The sequence below is a fragment of the Rhinolophus sinicus genome, chromosome 17 (assembly GCF_057876585.1).
Source record: "Rhinolophus sinicus isolate RSI-liver-muscle chromosome 17, RSI-T2T, whole genome shotgun sequence".
NCBI lineage: Eukaryota > Metazoa > Chordata > Mammalia > Chiroptera > Rhinolophidae > Rhinolophus > Rhinolophus sinicus.
The window spans coordinates 47,898,499-47,914,723 of NC_142517.1; the positions used below are offsets into that span (position 1 = coordinate 47,898,499).

Below are 16,225 nucleotides of genomic sequence, written 5' to 3' on the forward strand. Positions count from 1 at the left end.
AGTAGCAAGTATTCATCATAGGAAAATTTAAAACTACAGACAAGCAAAACGAGAAAAAGTACCCATAGTTTTCCTGTCTACAGATACTATCATTGAGTGTATATTTTTGGCTGTGTATATTCTTTCAAAGATAGGAGCAGATGATGCCCTGGTTAGGAATCTGGTTTCTATGGGAATCCTTTGAAGATTTTAAGTATTAGTAAGTATGGAGCATAATCTGACAGAAGAGGGCAAAAGTGGAAACTAGGAGACCAGTTAGGATGCTGTTTGCAGTATCTTGAACTAGGTCCATGGCAGTGGAAAGATTAAAAAAACATTTTTGAGGAAGAATGAACAAGACTTGGAAATGGATTGGTTAGGGAAAGGAAGAAGTCTTTGCTTTTCAGTATTTGTTTTTGAGCAACTGTGAGTAGACGGTGCCATTTACTGAGAAGAATGGAAGAGAGAACTTCAAGGTGGGAAAAATCATTAGTTTTGTTTTGGACATATTAAATTTGAGACACATATTAGTTTTGAAGTTGTTATGTTGACGAGGCAGTTGGATATACAGGTTTGGAACTCACAGAAGAGAGACTAGAGCTGGAGATAAAAATTTGGGAGTACGTACTCAGTTATATGGATGATATTCCCATTTATGAGATGATATGATACCACACAGGGGAAGAGTATAAATAAGTGAAAATCAAGTCTCAGGCACTCCAATACTTTGAGGTCTGGTAGAGGAAGATGGAGCACAGGGCAGAAAGAAAGAGTGAGTTAGGGGGAAAAGCAGGAGACTGGTGTCATGGAAGCCAAGAGAGGTAAGTGTCTGGAAGATGGAGAGTTGGTCCTCTTATCAGTGTTTCTAAGATGTTTAGTAAGATGCTCAGTTGGATTTGAAATGGAGGTTACTGGTTTTGGTCATTGGTAGTACTTACTATCCAGAGGTCTAAGGTGGAAACCACATTGGAATAATTGAATGGGATTGAGGAAATGAAGACAGTGAGTGTGAATTAGAAAAAAGAGGGCCTTCAAGACACCTTATTTCATCTGCCCCCAAACTAAATTTGATAGATAAAAAAATGGTGTCTTGTTTAATTTTTCCATTCCTGGATTACTAATATGGTTGAAGATTTTTCCACATTTATCGGCCATTTGTGAATTTCTGTTCCTGTCCTCTGCATCTTTTTATTTGTTGGTCATTTTCTAATTTATTGTTAAGAGCTCTTTAGATTTTAAAAATATGTAGCTTGACATAGTGTTTGCAGAATTTCCCCCCTTATGTCACCTACCCCCACCCCCGAATAAATATACTTATTACGTATGCTCCATCAGGAAGGACGTGATCGATAATGGAAAAAAATGTACTTATCATTTAACTCTTATGTATACCTTTTTTAAAATTGTGGTGAAATACACATGACATGAAATTTACCACCTTAATCATTTTTAAGTGTATTGAATACATTCATAACGTTGTGCAACCATCACCACCGTTCATCTCTATAACATTTTTCATCATGTAAAACTAAACTCTGCACCCATTAAACAATAATTCCGTATTCCCTTCTTTCCCCCCAGCCCCTGGCAGCCACCGTTCTATATGAATTTTAGGATAGGTTTCCTATTTCTGCAGAAAATGTCATTGGGATTTTGATAGGGATTGTACTGAAGCAGTGGATGGCTTTGAGTAGTACTGACATTTTAACAATATTAAATTTTCTAATCCATGAACATGAGTTGTGTTTCCATTTATTTATGTCTTTAATTTCCTTCAGCAGTGTTTAGTAGTTTTCATTGTACGAATCTTTTACCTCCTTGGTTAAGTTAATCCCTAAGTATTTCATTCTTTTTGATGCTATTATAAATGAAATTATTTTTGTGATTTCCTTTTGATATTGGTCATTTGGCTTTGTATTCTGCTACTTTGCTGAATTCACTTATTAGTTCTAACAATTTTTTTGTGGAATATTTAGGGTTTTCTCCACATGCAAGATCATGTCCTCACATAATAAAATGCCTTCGTATGCAGTGGATGCACTATAATTTGCTATGGACTGTTTCTAGTTTCTTATTATAAAATGTATAGGAAGAGGAGAACTAACACTTAAGTTGTAGATCTGTGAATACAGCCCACATGTGTGTCTATCGCCCTGCCTCGAGAGTATTTCCATAGGATACGCGTAGATTCTCAGAAATACTTGATCTCATTCGACCATAGCTTTTTATTTGAGTCTTCCTTGTCATTTCCTTAAATTGTCCCCCATCTCCCTGCCTTAAACCTGCCCCCTTTCGTTCTGTTTTCTACACAGCTGCCAAATGGAGGGTGAGGGTTGATACACTTTTTCCTCAAAGAAGACAAGACTTGTGAAGCAGATTGTTTCTGTATCATCAGTTCTGTGGGGGTTAGAAAAAAAGTTTTTGAAGGCTGGAGTGCACTTGATGGATGAGTTGGAATTTAATTTGATTCTTTAAGGATGAAGAGCATTTTACTAAGTGGAGAGAAAGTAGAGGTGAAATATGAACCCATTGGAAGGTAAACATGAGGTGTTCAGGCATGTGAACTTTGATGACTGCAGACAAGGAGAAGTAGAACTAGTTTTCCTAGGCAAGGATTGTTTATTCTGTTTATCTGAAGAGTGAGCCAGAGTTATGGAGACATCGGTGATTTTTATCTATTTGGAAAAGTTAGTTTATTTTAGAGTATACGTATACTTTTATTGAGATACAATTCATATAATGTAGAATTCACCATTTTATCGTGCATAATTTGGTGGTTTTTAGTATATTCACAGGTTGTGCAGCCATCATTACTATCTAATTCTGCAACTTTTCCATCACCCTAGAAAGAAACCCCATATCTATTAGCAGTCATCAGTCTCAGTTGCTGCCTCCCACCCCTCAGCCCGGCAACTACTTTTTGTGTCTGTGGATTTGCCTGTTTGTGAACATTTATGTACAAGTTTTGTATAGACATATGCTTTTGTAAGCAACCTAAATGTCCATTAATAGGTGAGTAGATAAATTGTGATATAGCCATACAATAGAATATTGTTTACCCATTTCTCTTGGGTAAATACCTAGGATTGGAATGACTAGGTCATATGATAGGGTATGTCTAAGGTCTTAAAAAAAACTGCCAAACTGTTTCCCAAAATGATTATCCCATTTTACGTTCTAACCAGTAGTGCATGAGAGTTCCAGTTATTCCACACTCTCCGTAATTGTGTTCTTGGAACATATAGAGAAGTAAGAAGAAAACAGAGACGTAAAGGCACCTGTAATCTGTCTCCCGGATTAGTCCTTTTGGCATTTCCCTCCTCAAAATAATTCATGTACATGGTAAGAAAAATCAAACATCATAGTCAGGAATTAAAATGAAAGGCAGGCTCTTCGCTGCATCTACTGTGAGGATGCAGACCATTCTCAGCAGTCAGACTGGACGTCCCAGAAAACGTGGATGTCACTCCGCAGAGACCACAGTTACTGTGAAGGGCCCCAGAGGCACTTCGATCACATCCATGTAGAACTCAGTCTCCCTGGAAAGAAAAGAAGAGGCTCCGGTGACAATGGTGGGGACATAGGAAGGAACTGGCTCCTGTTCGCACTACCTGTCACATACAGAACACGATCGAGGGTTACATTGGGCTTCCGAAACACGATGCGGTCTGCGCACGCTCACTTCCCCATCAACGTTATTCAGGAGAATGGTTCTCCTGTTGAAATCCGAAATTTCTTGGGTGAAAAATATATCTGCAAGGTTCGCATGAGGTCAAGTGTTGCTTGTTCAGTATCTCAAGCCCAGAAAGCTGAGTTAATTCTTGAAGGAAACGATGAACTTGTATCAAATTCAGCTGCTTTGATTCAACAAGCCACAGCAGTTAAAAGCAAGGATATCAGAATAATTTTGGATGATATCTGTTTCTGAAAAAGGAATAGTTCAGCAGGCTGATGACTAAGATCTAAGTTGTCCAGCTACAGAAACACCGAGATGTCGAGTGATTCCTTAGACTCTTTTGTGATATTTTAAAGATGCAATCAAAGTCATATATTGGAAAAAAGAAAAAGAAAGGCAGAACCACTACCTAGAGGCAGTTATTTATTGTTGGTTTTTCTTATTTATGTTCTAGAAAAACAAGTATATACCAACACTTCTTTTGTCTCTTTTTCCCCTAGTTTACAAAAGAAGGAATCAAAGTATACACACTGTTCTGCACCTTGGGTTTTTTTTCACTTGACAATTTATTTTAGAGGTATTTCCATATCAGCACATTTCTTTTTAATGGTTGCATTACAGCCTTACAGTGGTACAATCAGTTTTGCTACAGGAAAACACAAACTTGTTCCAACGCATTTGATATATTAGGGAACTATTTGCGTATAATATGAAGTTCACATTTGCTTACACGTGATTTCTTCTGCAAGAAAATATGGATACAGGAAACTGTACCCTGCTGAACTGAACCATGGAAGGGATACACAAGCCAAGCCGCACACAGGCTACACCTCAAACATCCCCCAACGACCTCAGTTTACTGCTATGTTATGAGCCACACCCTTCCACGTCTGGTGTTGATTTTAGATTACCCTCCTTTACCACTTGACCGTAACTCACAAGCTGCAACCTCAGTGCCCACTTCCACAGCAAACCTGAGGTCTTTTTCAAGGTCAAGTGCCATAGTTGTGGCATTTATGTATTTCTTAACCATTTAACGTGTAAAACTGCTACAGTTATTAGGCTCCCATTTGTTATGTCACTGGTATAACTTTTTTGAGTGTTGTACTTCTAAATTCCAATTTTGCAATAAGCCTTGTGGTTTTTAGTATAGAGTTTTACACAGTGTGGTGCTTTTTAGGAATGCATACGTCACATAGAACTGATTTACTCCATAGTAGGAACGTACATGATTTCTTTTTAAATCTTTACAGTTTTATTTTTTTAAATTGTGAAATATGTCATATATACTAAAGAGCACATATAAGGAAGTATATTTTAAATAATAATAAAGCAACAAATTTCTATTTAGCCACCACCCAGCTTATGAAACAGGAAATTACTAATATTTTTGAACTTCCTTGTACTCCCCTCACTGATCGTTTCATACTTTTTTGAATACCTGAAATATTTCATAATAAAGTTAAATTTAAAAGTATTAAAACTCAGTGCCGTCCCACCCAACTGGTCTTCCTAATGTTGATTCTCCACCTGACTGCCCTGCCGCCCTGCCAGTGGATGCATAGTACACACATACCTGGGGTAGGATAATCTGTAAATAGATTTCTGTTTGAGGTTAATATATATTGGATTTATCATTATTATTTTTTATAGTGTCTTTCTTTGTTGAGATTTAACTCACGTGCTATAAAATACACTTCTTCAGTGTTTTGGGATTTTTTTTTTTAAGTATATTCACAAAGTTATACACCCATCACTATTGAATTCCAGAAATTTGTCATCAGTAGGTATGTTTTTGTAGATATGTAGATCTTCTAAATTAGGTAGTGTTGGTCTAAAGAACACACAGTTTTCTAAAAGATGTCTTGGGCTTTAAGGTGCTGGTTTCCTTTGTAGAATCTTAGCTCCAGATAGAAAGGTATGCAATTTATCCCCATAGGATTGATTTATTGTCGATTTGAAAGCTCCAGTGAAAAGTCCCTATTTAGCAGGATGCAATAATTGGTTCGATTTATATATTCTCAATGACTGTCCAACAATTTTTGACACAGTCTTGAAATGGTCCAGCCCCTTCTTTCCTCTCCAACCTGGATGTGTAGACAAGTTTTGTTTCCTTTTTGCTTCTCTTAGAAAGCTTTTACCACTTCACAACTGAAACAACAGGATTGTCGTATGAATCAGAACTATCATTTTAGACAATTCCAATGATCTGTGTCTGAAAGGAGCGCCACGGAAGTCACTGGAAGGTTCTATGGCTTTCCTTTTGTCAACCTAAGAATTTACCTGAACAGCCACAAAATGCTTAAACATCCCTTATGATTCACTTTGTCCAGAAAAAGTATGTCGAAGTGAATGGGGTAAAGGAAGAGTAAAACTTACCTGAGGCCCGCTGTCCAGTTCTTACACTGATGAGTAGAAGCAGTGGCATGGATAATTTAGAATAGCTCTCTTATTCCTCAACCCTTTTTCATGCTGTTACTTTGTAAGATTAGAGACAGTACTAGCCAAAATGGGTCCTGGGGCTGACCTTTGTTACAATTGCGATGGTCTTAAGCAGTTTTATTTATCATAATACGAAAGTAGAAGTTTTGACTGGAAAATAGATAATAAGTAATGAAACTATTTTTTTTAGTTCAACTGCCTAGCTTTTTTATTTTGCTCGGCTCTATACACGTCATATTGGGAAAGGCCCACATCATCAACTGAATGGCCCACATCAGTTGGATGCTAATGCTCAAACTCTATCAGCTTCCCACCATTCTGGTCCAGTGTAAAATTGTGCTTATTTTTACTTAAAATTCCAGATGAGTAGAAGAAACATTATGTTGGCCAATTAGTGAGAGCATATTAAAACAATTTTGTGTATAAGACCTGGCTTAGGATAATTAGGATAGATTTTTTTTTTTTGTCAGTATCAACTTTAACGAAAATTGGAACAATCTTCTCTTCTTCCTTTTAGATTTCCCTTAATCTGCGTCTTTCCTATGATAGGTTAGTTCAGATTGCTTGTAGTGTGGAAAACAAGCATAATTTTGGGGAGAATATTAGCTGTATATATTTTCAGTTATCTATATCAATAAGAGATGACAGTTCTATGGGTAATCTTCAAATAGAGGAAAAAATTTAAATTGATGTTGAAATATATTTTGATTCTTTTGGTAGGACTTCTTTATGCCTATTGATTTTTCTCAGTATAATATTAAAATGGATATGTATTCTTAGAGTGCACATTGGGTAGTCTTTGGGAAGCCCTCATGGTGTTGGGGTAAAAACTGTTGCTATTTTTAATTTGCAAAATGTAATTCATGAAATGGATTGTATTTATTTGGATTACTGAAAGTTGCTTGCATTAGTAAGTTCCTAAAGGTCTAACATTACACACGTTGTCGTGCGGGAGATCCTGCTCACTGTGCCATTTGTCGTGCGGGAGACCCTGCTCGCTGTGCCATTTGTCGTGCGGGAGACCCTGCTTGCTGCGCCATTTGTCGTGCACGGAGGCCTGCTCGCCGCGCCATTTTTCAGGCGGGGCGGCCTGTGGGGTCTCTGCTCCCGCTCCCCACACAAGAACGCAGGATATGGTGAAGCCAAAAAGGAACACCCACGGAGCCATAGGTAGGGGAGTCATATCACTATGGTCTCACTGGAGGCTGGGTTCACTGGACACGCGACCTGCCGTCTGCCTTTCCACCGACCGACCGACGACTCTCCTCCACTCTCTCGACCCTGTTCCTCTCCTCTCTTCCGCTCTCCTCGGCTCTGCTCGGCTCTTCGGCAGTCCTCGGCTCTCCTCCGTAGCCGCAGCAGTTATACCGGCGGCCAATCGGCTAACCGGCCACAACCAACAGCCAATCAGCCACAGCCGAGCCACCACCTTTCCACATGAGGCTGAGAGCCTGTAAACTACTTTCTGGGGCTCTGTCCCCACACACGTACAGTGCAAATTATCTTGCTTCTGGATCTTCCCAGTACTTTCTTACTGGCAGTAATCTAATCACCTTCTGGTTATGATGCACTATTCTTTTAATACCCTGCTGGATTGGATTTGTATCTGTATTCACAAATGAAGAAACTGATGTGTCATTTTTCTCTGAGGATGCCTTTTGGCCACATCTCCATAGGTTTAGATATATGGTGTCCTCGTTGTTAAGTTTTTAATAGTCTGTTATTTTAATTTTGAGCCATGACTTATTTAGAACAGTGTCTTATTTTCCATAGCATAGTGAGTTTTTGTTAATAATTTCATATTTAATTTTATTAGGATCAGAGAATATGGCTATAACATTTCCACATTTAGAAATAATTGAGACTTTCTTTATATATACTATTATGTAATTTTAATACACTTTTACAGATGTTTCAAACATTCTCTGCTGGGTTCAGAGTTATATGTATCTGTTAAATCTGGCTTGTTAATTGCATTGTCTGTATCATCTGTATTTGTATCTGTTGTGTTTCTTTATCTTTTATATTTCTGAGAGAGATGTATTCAAATTCTATTATGATCGTGATTTTCTTAAATTCTCCTTACATTTCTGGTTTGTTTTATATTTTGTATATTTTAACACTACGCTTGTGTCGTTTAGTGTGTAAGACAATCTTTGTGATTGTCTTTTAATAGTAACATCTTTATTATTTTTTGCCTTAAATTATTGTCTGTTATTAGTCTTGCTATGCCTGCTATCTTTGTTTTCATGTGTCTGTTTATATAATAACTTTGCACATCTCTTTATTTTAAACATTTAGCTATGGTGCCTTTGAAAGTGTAGCAATATCAGCAATACAACAAGTACAGTATTGTGTAAATACGATAAAGCTAGTGTAAGCTAGTAGTTATACCATGTTTCCCCGAAAATAAAACCTAACCGGAAAATAAACCCTAGCGTGATTTTTCAGGAAGACATCCCCTGAACATAAGCCCTAATGCATCTTTTGGAGCAAAAATTAATATAAGACCCGGTCTTATTTTCAGGGAAGCCCAGTATTCCCTGTGGGTATTTTGGCATGTATTTTAGTTATTCATTTATTTATTCAGCAAATAATTTATTGAGAATTTCCAGGGACTTTGTAGGGGGAAGATGGGGAGAGTTATGTTGGATGTACTATGTCAGGGAAGGCCTTCTCTGACATTGTAGGCATTTGAGTTGGGATCTGGTAAAGCTAACCTAGAGGAAGAGTATTCCTACAGAAGGAACCTTAAGTCCAAAAACCCTAAGGAAAGATTGAAGTATATTTGAGGAACAGAAAAGAACCAATGTTTCTGGATTTTAATGATTAAAGATGGAGAGGGAGGCTGGGCTCCATTCATGTAAGATCTGGTAGATTATGTTAAGGAGTGTGATTTTATTCTAAGTGTTTTGGGAAGCAATTGAAGATTTCAAGCAGGAGATGACATGATCAGATAAATATGTGTATAGTCCTTTTCTAAATTGAGGTATAGTGAAATACACAGATTTTAAGTGTTTGGATGGATGAGTTTCATGATTGCATATCCCCATGTAACCCACACCCTCATTAAGACATAAAATATTTCTATCACCCCAGAAAGAGCCTATTCCTCTTCCTAATCGGTCCCTACTACGAGCACCCCAACTACTCTTTTCTTTCACCATTGATAAATTTGTCTGTTTTAGAGTTTCATGTAAGTGGAATCCTTTAGTATGTACTCTTATGTACTCTTTGGCGTCTGGCTTCTTTTACTTACCATAATGGTTTTGAGATTCATTCTGTTGTTACTTGGATTAGGAGTTTTTTTGGGTATACCACAGTTTGTGTGCTCATTCTCCTGTTTGGGTTTTTATAGACATTTTTGAAATGTCACTGGCTAGTAGAGGAGAATAGATTGTAGATTCCGTCATTCAGATATTGAATAAAGGAACACTGGCTGTCTTGTTTAAAAAGGGGAAAATATTTTGTTTGAAATGAATGTAGAAAGGATACGGCCAAAGAATGATAAAATCATTAACATTTTAGGAGCATCTGTGTGTTATGGAAGCAGATGGAAAATGATTGTGTTGCCTTCCCCATCCCCCCCTTTTCAGTCAGATGGGAAAAGTTGTCTTGACTGAAAGCACAAAATTCAGTGGTTCTAATGAGATTCAAATGCCATGAGCATCATACAGTGTTATGTTGAAAAGAGACCTCACATACTACACGGCAGATTTTTCAAGGACCTTACTTACAAGATCTTACTCCTTCCCCCAAGACGTGGTAGCTGTAAAACAGGGTTCTAGGACTGAGTTCTAGGGTTCTAGATCTTCTCTGAAATGAGAACTAAGACCTTTTATTAAGAATTTGTAGTCACTTTATATTACATAATTTTTGTTTTTAATTACACAATTTCTTTTAAAAATTATTTTTCTCTTGCATTGATTTCAAAGTAAAGAATATTGAAAGGTTTTGTTCATTTTGGGGTTTAACCTTTTTTCAGAAACTCAGACTTGTTTATGCTATTTGAATGGGTGTAATACAGGGTAGTGTTGCTTTCTTACATTGTACATGGGAGAAAAATGTATTTTTAAAGTTTAAATTGACAGCATTTGGTGTTGTTTTTCTAATGAGGCTGTTTCAGTGAGAAAAATTTTAAATCGGAGGAATCAGCATTACATATATTTCTGTATTTGGACTTGGTCCCATGGTATGGAGAAAATTCTTTCTCATAGACAAATTATAAACAGTAACAGATTTTTTTTAACGGTTCGCAGTACTATGTCAGTATTCTTTTCAGTTCCATCTGATTCAAAACCTAAAGAGGATTAGTAGGACATTTCGTTTCAGAGTTGAATCTGACAATATCTAACAACTGCTCACATTTCCTTTTCATAAATCTCAAAGCCAGACAAGAAGAATCCACAACTTGATATTACCATGGGTCACTCGTTGCACATTCCACTCACTTCTTTATTACATCATGATGAGCATTGCCTCAGACTGTGCTCCAGCCTTAGTTAGCATGCACTTGAATGGGGTATGTGTGTACTTTAGTATTGTTCTTGCTAGACTGAAGCAGACCTGAATTACTTAAAAATACTTAGTACGGACCTAAATCTTCCTAAGCATGTTGATCGGAAGCTCAAATCTGTGCCCCAAAATGATAGGTGAGGCTTGCTTAAAGGGCTGCGTGAAATAGGAATTACCTTCACAGCACAATTTCACCCATTGATGGTTTGTTTCTTCCTTACCCACCCAAACCCCTCCAGCACCAAATTCTTCTTTTCCTCTATTCCTCCAGTTTTAGAGCAAAAGTCAAAAGAAAGTTTTACTTTATCCCTTAAGTGAGGGGAAAAATAAAATACCGTCTTCAAGGATCCCCAGATTTTCTGGGGAGGAGCCACTGTCATTCTTGAGATTACTTGGTGGGGGTGGGAGGAGAATATGCAGGGTGTGAAATCCATAGAATGGATGAGTGAAGATGATGCTGGACTCACTCATCTTTACAGGTAATCCCGTAAGACTCTCGGCAAACTGGAGAAGACAGGTGCTCCCTAAGGAAATGGTTTGACGCAGAAATTGATTCGGAGATCTGCTGGGATGTATCTACCTCTGATTTCAGGTTTATCAGAGTAGGAGGTGGTTTTTTCCTATCTGCATTAAGGAAGAAGGAAGGAGGTTTATTGAGTTTCAAGAACGTATTCTTTATGTAATTGCCCAAGATTTTTCAGGTTGTCTAATACTGGTAGCAGACTAAAAGGATAAGGCTTTATTCTCACTTTTTATAAGCTTTAAAAACAGAAAATCAGTTGGATTCAGGGCCTCTACAAAAATACTCATTTATATTCTAAATTAGAGCAGGTAGATAATGATGGTAAATAAACATTAAATGGTTTGATTAAGGATGTTTATTAATGCTGAGGGTTTTTAGAACATTTTAAAGCTTAGGAGTATTACACAAGATAACAGTTACAGGCAAAATGTTCTCTTAGTTGGGGTCTTCATAGACATATATCATTACATAATGAGTCTTCCAGCTGAATCAAGTGAGTCTATCTCTGGGATGGGTGAAAGAACTGGACTAAGAGCCAAGAGACTTCTAAATTAGTATTTCTGTTTTAAATATGGTGAATGAAAAATAAATATGTTTGAGTTGACATTTTATTTTATTTATTTTTATTTTCAAACTTTTTATTACCTCAGTAAATACACACTGTGTTTTTGCCTTTGATTAGGTAGCTAATCTCCGTTAGTGGTAGAGCAGAGGTTTGGAAATCAGAGCTCTTGTCTTTTCTGTGCCATAGATTAATGCTCTAAGGGGCAACTCATGTCACCACCCTGGACCTGTTTTCTTATCTGTGTATCAGTGGACCCTCGCTGCTCAATAAGGGAGCGACTAGCCATGGGGGGTTATTGATCCTTTGAACTGTAGTTAGTCCAAATTGAGATGTTTTCTAAGTGTAAAGTACACAATGGATTTTAAAGACTCAGTGGAAAGAGAAGAATGTAAAATATCTTATTGCTAATTTGTTTAGAATGATTATATTGTTAGAATGATAATATCTGGGGTACATTGATTAAATAAAATATATTATTCAAATTAATGTCACCCACTTATTACTAAAATGTAGCTGCTAGAAAATATTAAATTTGTGGCTCACATTATATTTCTTTTGCACAGTGCTGGTCTGGACAGCGTATCCTTCACTGACTCATGAAATATTAATAAGTGCTCAGTGAGACACGGTTTGGAAGAGGAGCCGTGGGTCCGGTAGCACTTTCTGCAGTGTAAATGTTCTATATCTGCGCTGTCCGATGTAGTAGGTACTGGCCACTGTGGCCAGTTCTGAAACGTGAAATATTGAAATGAGGAAGACAAGAAGAACTAAGTTTTAAATTTTATGTTAAAGTTAATTTTAATTAACTTTAAAGAGTCACATATGGGTAGTGGCTAATGTATCAGGATAGTGTGTATCTAGAAGATTTTTTTGGATTGTTTGATTAAAAAATTTGTATACCTAGGACTTGTTTACCATATGGCTCAGTTGTTAGTTTAATATAAGTGAATGGTTTGTGTTCATTATGATTAATAATAAATGATCAGTAACAATATTTATTGAGGACCTGTTATGTAGCAGGTACTGAGCAAGTACCAGAGAGAGGATTTGTGTAATAAATTATTTATTGAGATCTTAACTGTATTGCTCATATTTTGTAATATGCTTGATGGGTTGTGAATTCCAAGATACTGTGTGGCCTTACCATGTTTTCATCAAAGTCTGGTTTTTTTTCCTTTCCTTTCCTTTCCTTATGATGGCCCTTCTTTGAAAGCCTGGCCCTTTTTTAAGTTTGAACAATGTACTGCCTTGTTAAAGGATTTTCTCTTGAAAGGGAAACCCATGCTTTGTAACAGATGATGATGATATTTTCTTTAGTAAACTTTTGAAATTAGTTATGCTTTTGGCTTTAAAAGTGATATGAACATACACGTATTTACACAGATTTTTAAGTGTCAGTATTATGTCATAATCCCCAGTACATATATTTATAAGTACTAGTAGTAAGCGATGTTATTAATTAATTTATTATTGCTTCACAGTGAAGAACGGATGTCATCATGTCTGGAATCAAGCGACCAATCAAAGAATCCGACCCTGATTATGAGGACGTCTCTGTAGCTCTTCCAAACAAGCGGCATAAAGCAATTGAGAATTCAGGTAGAAATTCACCTGCCATAAGAAATTATTTCTTTGTTGTCACATGCCTCTGTGGGAGATTTATAGGAGCTAAAATAAGTGCATTTTCACTGCTGTGTATAATTCCAAGAGGTTCGTGAGCGGGATTAGCTAAGTGCTCTGTTTAATAGTAACGTACTATGGTGGCAATCAGGTAGAAGGTGAAAGCATCAATAATAATGAGACAGGCAGTCAGTTTTAGCTCATTGTATGTGAAGTACAATCATAAAGTCTCGATATCTGTACTGCCGTGTACTATTGTGTGAGATGATTATATGGATTTGGGTTATTTTATATTAATAGTTATATATTATTTTAATGTATATAGAAAAGATGATGGTCTCATGAGATTTGTAGTTACGTGACTACTGTTGCTTAGGATAAGGCTAAAATTATTTTTAAATGCTAATTGTTTTAATTAGATGTTTCACATGGTTCTCAGATATGGTAAGTATCTTGAAGGTGGTATATGAATGATGGAAATTTGGGAAACATTGATTGAGTTTATTCCTGCACTTGGTGCTAGTAGTTAAGGCTGAGAGGCATTCAGTTACTTGTCCGAGATCATATAATTCGTGAAAGAGCAAATCATCAACTACGTGTCCCATAATGTTGTAATCTATCTTTAAAAAGTTGCTAAATTTAAGTTTTTAAAACAAATTATTGCTGAAATTCATTACTGTTTATTTAAATAATAAATCTACATAAGTTAATACTTATAGCTGGGTAAGGAAGACATCAAAGTCATAGATAAGGGGTTACAGCTCCACAAAGATGGGGACCCCTGGAGTTTACGGGTGAAGAAAAATTCCTGTCTCTGTAAGTGCAGTCAAGTGACATGTACCCCCCAGAAGTCTTTGTGGACCGAAAATTATCAACTCTAATTCCAAATAATGAAAACATTTCACTGCAACTTTTCTCCCCATTTAGTTATAATTTTATTTATGAGGAAATGTCGTTTCCTTTCAATAACAAGCCAGATAAACGTGAGAGTATCTTAAACTTCAATCCATTACTCAAATGCATCACATGGCATAACTTAAAAAAAAAAACAAGAATAGGAAAAAAGATTGTTTCAGTAAGCTTTGTAATTTCAGTTTAAATCTAATTTAAGTCCCAAATACTCAGCCCAAGCAGGGTTACATAAACAAGGATACATACAGTACCACTGCAAATACTCTTTACCTCAAATATGAGAAAAATCAGTCATTTGCCTCTAGGCAGACATGTCCACAAAAATGCTTATACAGTTACTAGTTTTAAATTGCCGATCTAATGGCATATTTTACAGGAAGAAAATGACATGGGTGATCAAAGGGTTGAAATTTTTTTATTTTTCATATACTCCAAGGCATGGGTGGTGACTTTTTGCATCTTACAAACACAGGATCATTTTACAAAATCCCAGGTTTTTCAAGCAGTCATTTGAGTCTTTTTTTTTTTTTTTATTCTCTCGTGTCCAGCTACATGTTATATTCTGATATTTTTAACTCTTCAGTTCAATATTACTTTGAGTCATCATCTGAATTCTGTCACCGACTGAGTCATTTTCTTTCCTTTTGAATTCTTTCTTTGCTCATTCCAGGTAGTTATGATCAGAAACTGCTGAATTGCTTGCTACATCCTTCTCTACAGAAGGGAACTTCCTGCCTTTTTATGAACTGCTCTCATGTTACTGATCTAGCTAATTCTTTACTTTCTTTCCCTTTGGGGCTATGAGTTTTCAGAGGTCACCAAATCTTTCTTTCAGAATCTTTATGGGATTCATTTTATTTTTTGGTCATTTTATTTTTATTAATTTCAAACACAAAAATTGCAAGAAGTACCTGTATGTCTTTTATCAAGGTTAATTCACCAGTTGTTTACATTTATCTCATTTGGTTCATTATTTTTCTCCCTTCCAAGTTTGCACGCGTGCACACATACACACACACACACACACACACACACGCACGGAGGTATATACTTACCCACATCATTCTTTCTAAATCATTGGGAAATAAATTAGGCACATGTAAACACTTCTGTATAGTTTCTAAGGAAATTTTCTTATGTAGCCACAGTACAATTCTCAAAAGCAGGACTTTTTAACATTTATCCATTGCGTTATCTATTCTGTGGTCCACATTTAAGTTTTCCGGTTATCCCAGTGTTGTATTTTGTAACTGCTTCCTCTTCTTCAGGATTCAGTCCAGAATCACACAGTGCATTTAGTTTTCATATCTCTTTAGTCTCTTTTAATCTTCTCAATCTTTCTTGACTTTAATGTTTGAATCGTATAGGTCAGTTATTTTGTAGGATATCCTTCAGTTTAGGTTTGTCTGATGTCCCTGTGATTAGATTCAGCTTTTTTGGCAGGAATGCCACAGACTGATGTAGTCTGCTCAGTGCATCATATAGCAGGAAACACACTAGGTCAGTTTTCCCCAGTATTAGTTTTTTAGTTTCTTTTTTTGCTTGCTGACTTAAATCAAGATAGCCACTGGTTATTAGACCTTGGATTATTTTATGTTCTTTGTGTAGCTCGAGATGCTGCAGTGCAGAAGATCGAGACTATTATCAAGGAACAATTTGCACTTGAAATGAAGAATAAGGAACATGAAATTGAAGTCATTGACCAGGTATAATGATGACAGATTAAAAAAAAAGCGATTGAAAAAAAATCTATACGGGATGACTTGAAAAAAATCTATTGAAATAGAATCATGGTTTTTTCCGCCCTTTGCTTTTCTTTTAAAAAGAGCTTCCTTGTTTTGGGGAAAAAAGACATGCTTTTTGTTGTTGTTGTTCTTTAAATGAACTTGCAAGAAAAGATAAAGAAAAAAATTACCTGGAATTTCATCCCAAAAGATAATTCCTCTTTGCTCTTGTGCTCAAATCTTTGTGGACATTTCTCAGTGAATATGTA

At 36.4% G+C, this 16,225-nt stretch overlaps 1 protein-coding gene across 8 annotated transcripts in view; it reads left to right on the forward strand.

Moving 5' to 3' along the window:
* The window catches only part of YEATS2 (YEATS domain containing 2), a 79,110-nt gene that overhangs the window by 1,082 nt on the left and 61,803 nt on the right, over window positions 1-16,225 (forward strand). For 6 of the 8 annotated variants that reach the window (XM_074328635.2, XM_074328667.2, XM_019735813.3 and 3 more), the window contains exons 2-3: window positions 13,182-13,299; window positions 15,841-15,938. In XM_074328635.2, the coding sequence (XP_074184736.2) occupies window positions 13,200-13,299; window positions 15,841-15,938 (198 nt within the window). In that variant the 5' untranslated portion in view covers window positions 13,182-13,199. Of the gene's footprint in view, window positions 1-13,181; window positions 13,300-15,840; window positions 15,939-16,225 lie in introns of those variants that run through there. The other 2 variants (XM_088793932.1, XM_088793931.1) reach the window with 1 other exon arrangement.